General features: G+C 41.0%; 1 protein-coding gene across 1 annotated transcript; it reads left to right on the top strand.

Annotated features, from left to right (window-relative positions):
* Positions 1-327: 327 nt before the first annotated feature.
* LOC104447622 (putative receptor-like protein kinase At4g00960) lies at positions 328-3,516 on the top strand (the record flags this gene model as incomplete). Its single annotated transcript, XM_039313891.1, is given in 8 exon segments — positions 328-1,026; positions 1,770-1,985; positions 2,068-2,098; positions 2,101-2,277; positions 2,388-2,625; positions 2,768-2,918; positions 2,998-3,162; positions 3,165-3,516. Coding segments are annotated over 8 exon segments (1,809 nt in total), but the record flags the coding sequence as incomplete, so codon positions are not given.
* Positions 3,517-5,448: the final 1,932 nt, after the last annotated feature.

Here is a 5,448-nt window from a genome sequence, read left to right as displayed (position 1 = left end):
CATCAGCAGACAGCATATATGACTGATAACATTTTCACAAAGACTTTCCAGGTTCATTACGATGTTTCTTATACGGCTTCATTTGATCTCTAGTCTATACGCAATGCTAATATCTGTGATATGTGTTTAAATTACTTTCAGAAACTTGTGTTTGTTCATCGTGAATTGCTGCTTTACACAATGAATTATCTGGGCGAATGTGAAGATTTGATGTGCCGGAAGGAGAAAATGGAGAGAGGTCCACATTTTTATTTTCTGTTCACGTTCATATTACTGTCAACACGAGGCCTTCACATGAGTGTTGAAGCGGATAATCATACAATTTCTTGTCAGTATGAGTATGAAAAGTACTTGACCAATGACACGTTTGAATCAAACCTGAAGCTCCTTCTTGATTCACTGTTGCACAACACCGCAACAACGGGATTCTACAACACTACTGTCGGAGAAGGCCTTAACCGAATTAATGGACAAGCTCTTTGCCGAGGAGATGCCAGTTCCACAGCGTGTGAGAGTTGTGTCAGCAATGCAAGCCAAGGGATCATGAAGCTGTGCAATGCTAAAGATGCACTAATTTGGTATGAATTATGCCAAGTGCGATATTCCTTCCGAGATTTCTTTTCAAACACAGCTTATACTGGTAAATACCCAGATTCAAATGGTCAGGACAAACTTGCATCGGACCCAGCTGATTACTACACCTACTTGATGTATCTAATGAAGAACATATCCACTGAGGCTGTTAACTCTAACCAAATGTTCGCAACGGGGCAAATAAATTATTCTTTGAGCCAGACAATATATGGGCTAGTCCAGTGTACTAGGGATATGTCAGGCAATGACTGTTACAATTGCTTGAACTCTGCCTTGGGGGATCTAAAAGCATGCTGCTATTTGCGGGAAGGTGGAACGGTTGTTAGCAGAAATTGCAATGTGAGGTATGAGCCATACCGCTTTTCAATGGCTCGATAACCTCTGTGTTATCTTACCCTGCTTCCACAGGTAAGAACATGCAATCTATTTGAAGTTATGGTTAGTAGGAGAGTAAAGCTATAGTTCCTGCCATTAACTTAACTTCTATGCTTATACAATTTAAGCTATGGTCCGAACAAAATAGAAAATTGTGGAGAAAGTTAATCTGCATAATGGGTGTTCTTCGACTTTTATTGTTAAAGTTCTCTTTCAAAGTGACAGAGGAAATATCTACAAGGGTCAAGATCTTAGAAATTTGTGTATACCATTATTTCATTCACCTCCAATGAAGAATTCAACTTTTAGCAAATTCAATTTTCTAGTGTGGCCCCGTTTTCTCAGAAATACTGTTAGCTGCCTACATCGCTTTTATTCAGTCAGGGATAGCCTATAGCGAAACTTGTAACATAGAGAATCTAAAGAGATTTACCTTACATATCCTTGGTTATGGAAATAGCCAAAATATGCAGAAACATTACTGAGGTAATCATCTCAAGCTGAACATTTCTAACAAGCCTCTTTATTATTATGGGATGGAGTTCACCATTAGTGTAGACATTACATCTCTCTTCATAGCCTATTGATATTCCAGAATATTCCATTAATCAAGATGTTTATTTGACTCATAAAAGGAACGGGGGATAAATGGAAGAAAGAAAGGATTGTCTTAGTTGTTGGTATCCTGGGACTGCTATTAGCTGTTCTTGCTGGATCTTGCGCTGTCTACTTCAACCGGAGAAAAGCAAAACAAGGTATATATGAGAAAATGTCCCACTTAATTTATATCTATAGGAGAGCTAATCCAAACTTGGGTACCTTTAGACCTGGAAAGAAGCCCGCATGCTGTCCTCCATGATTTAGTAAATCCAATCAGTGTGGAAATTACTGAAGAAGGCAACCTAGTTAGCTCGGAGGAACTTCCTTTCATGGATCTAGCCACAATAAAGGCCGCTACAGATGACTTCTCGAGTTCAAAGAAGCTCGGGCAAGGGGGGTTTGGTACTGTCTACAAGGTAATTTATCTTTTGCTGTCAGTTCGCGATTGTTGGTGGTTGAAGTCCAGTAAGTGGAGGGCTTAACCGAATTTGCTTTCAGGGTCTGCTTTCTGATGGAAAAGAAGTGGCAGTTAAAGGTTGTCAAGGAAGTCTTGGCAAGGTCTCGAGGAGTTCAAGAATGAGGTCATCTTGATTGCAAAGCTCCAGCACAGAAATCTAGTAAGACTTCTAGGATGCGGCATAGAGGGAGATGAGAAGCTGCTTGTATACGAGTTCATGCCTAACAAAAGCCTCGATATCTACATCTTCGGTTCAATTTCTCGTGTTCTCCAACTTTAAGAAATAACTCATTTACTTAGAAATTGCATGTGTTAAATTGTCCTCATCACGAACGTTTTTGCATGATGCCTTTATCTTCAGATTCAGACAAACGTGCACAGCTTGATTGGTACACATGCAATTATATTATTGATGGAATTGCTAGAGGATTAGTTTACCTGCATGAGGACTCGAGACTGAGGATTATTCACAGGGATCTGAAGCCTAGCAATGTTCTGCTGGATTATGACATGGTTGCCAAAGTATCAGATTTTGGGATGGCCAGAATATTTTGCGAAAACCAAAGTTCAGCTAAAACCAGAAGAGTTGTAGGAACATAGTAGGTCCTTGCATCTTCTGATTTTGGTCAGCTGAAAAATCTAGGAGTTTCTTGCTCTTGCCAAGGAAAACTCTCTATTTGGTTTGTCAATAAGAAGGTACTACATAGGAAAGACTAATGTGAACTTTAATACTTGTGACAGCGGTTATATGGCCCCGGAGTATGCAATGGGGGGACTGTTCTCTGTGAAATCAGATGTGTTCAGCTTTGGCGTAATTTTGCTCGAGATCATCAGTGGAAAACGGAATAGCGGATTTTATCTTACAGAACAGGCTCAGACACTTCTTGCATATGTATGTTCCACGGTTCATGGGAATCAAAATCTTGCCTTATAATCATTCATTTTGCATCACAATTAATTTAATCTTGCAGGCGTGGAAACTATGGACTGAAGGAAAAGAGTTGGAACTCGTGGATCCTTCTTTAGCGGAATCAGGCCAAGCAGCTGAAATAGTCAGGTGCATTCACGTCGGCCTTTTGTGCGTCCAGGAAGATCCTGAAGATAGACCGACAATGTCAGAAGTAGTGACACTTTTAGAGGTCAAAAGGAACTCCTCCGGAACCGAAAAACCAGCTTTTGGGTTGGTAGAGCTGCCCAAGTACTCGATCGATCCTTGGCACCTAATCTCTCTGCCAATGACATAACTGTTTCCAGTATCTCACCTAGGTGAACAAGCACGTATTCCAACTAATTAAGGTTCCATTTGCCCATGGTTGTAAAATTTCATGTTGAAAATAGGAACTTGTCATGTTTGGAAGAATTACTCTGCTCATGAAAATCACTGTATAAACAATCAAGATTATGGCATACGGAGAAGGTTGATTTGGTAAGCGAAAGGAAGATGCAAAAATTTTCGGTGACCCGAGTGAACATAGGTGGATAAATATGCAAATTCTATAAACTAGAGGCTGTCACGTCCCAATCCTCTGAGCACGTACTCATCCCTGCTTTGTCGATATAATAACAATGTCCTAATACGTATCGCCGACCCATTTAATTAATATACGCATGTGGAAGCAGATATAAATCCCCAGACAATAAAACAATGGGATAGGAAAGCAGGGCCAAACTTTTAAAACCACAACCAGTCTTTTATAACAAAACGGGTTTATATAGAAGACCAGATTGGTTACAAAAATATTGGCTCATAAAAAAGAAACTGTCCTATGACTAACTAGCCATACAGGTTTTCGATTATGCTTCTTCCACCTTCCTAAACTCCGAGACTCTCGGCTCTTCACGGCCGTCACCTAGGGACTTGAAAATATGATCCCACAATGTGGTGAGACTACGTCTCAACAAGTTCAACCCTTAAGACCCGATTAGGAAGAAAATTGCGCCCTAAGGGCTGCGTAAGCACAATCAGGCATCAGAGGACTTACCTTGGCCTCAGTTCTTTCCTGCAAGTCAGTTCAATTCATAATTATTGACAATCACATCATCCAACCAAACTGATCGAACCATCGATCAATCGAAACAATCAATTGCATGTCATCGAGACCATTACATTATCATTTCGATTATTCATTATCAACTCTTAATCATAGCCCAACAGACATAATTTAGATTTAGTGGAATCACGGCCCCATTCAACAATTTTAGACTTAGTGGTATCACGGCCCCACTCGGCAAATTTAGATTTAATGGTGTCATGGCCTTACTCGGCAAATTTAGATTTAGTGGTATCACGGCCCCACTTGGAAAATTTAGAATTAGTGGTATCACGGCCCCACCGGACAATTTTCTATACAAATACCTGGATTATCCAATTTTTGGGATAAATCTCCATAATCACTAATTCACTCAATTTTCACAATAGGCTTGGACTGAATCACCCTAACAAATCTCAGCCCAATTGAGTTGGGCTGGGGTTGCTTTGTGGGCTTGGGCTCGAAACCGGGCTTGACTTTGTGGGCTTCAAATGGGCTTGACCAAAATTGAAGATGGGCTGAAGATGAGCTGATTTTGCTGGACTGTTCGGGCTTGTGAAACTCGTTGGGCTCCGCTTGGCTCGGTGAACTGCTCGATGAAATTGGAGAAGACATGAGGAAATTCTGGCGCGAGGACTAGGTCGAAGCAGGGGAGATGTGGGCGTGACCTCGAGGGAGGCTTCGGTGAGCTGAAGATGCGTGGGCGAAGGAAGAGGAGCTGTTTCGGTCTTCGTTCTTTGGGAGTAGGGTGAGCGGTTCCCGGTTCCCTTACGGGTTCCGCTTGGAACCGGAACCTACTCTCGGGTACGGGTTCCTCATTTTTGGAACTTGGAACCTACCCGTCAAAACCGAGAACGGGAACCTCACCACGGGTTCCGGGTCGGTTCCGGTTCCAACAGGTTCTTTTTTTTTTTTTTTTCATTTTTAGTTTAAAAATGAAAATGAATGCAGCAATAATAATCAAACTTGTCATTCATTGAAGATAATATAACACAAACAGCAAACAGCATTTTAGAAGTAATAAACAAGCTGTCATTTGAACAACACACTTCATTCTAAATGATCTTTGCCTTAATCAAATCGAAAGTTTCTTCTTTGTCTTGGGAACTAACATACCCCGTCACCAATTGGATTGAGTATCCCATCTCTAAAAGCTGAAAACAGCAGCAAACATAACTTAGCACCACCAAAATTAAAAAAAGAGAAGACCCAAACAACTAAAACTTCCAGATATGCTAAGAAGGGTTACTTACGCACAAAGGATGTGAGCCATGCTGCTTTTGCTGCACGGGATAACTAAACAGCTTAATAACTCGGCATGCTGACGTTCAAATTAGGAATGCGCATCAGGGGTTGATAAGGATATACTTTAGTCTTTTGAGGAAGAGCAGC

Source organism: Eucalyptus grandis, chromosome 5 (genome assembly GCF_016545825.1).
Source record: "Eucalyptus grandis isolate ANBG69807.140 chromosome 5, ASM1654582v1, whole genome shotgun sequence".
In the NCBI taxonomy this organism is placed as follows: domain Eukaryota; kingdom Viridiplantae; phylum Streptophyta; class Magnoliopsida; order Myrtales; family Myrtaceae; genus Eucalyptus; species Eucalyptus grandis.
Note: the sequence above shows the minus strand (reverse complement) of the source record. Positions and strands in the feature narration are given on the sequence as shown.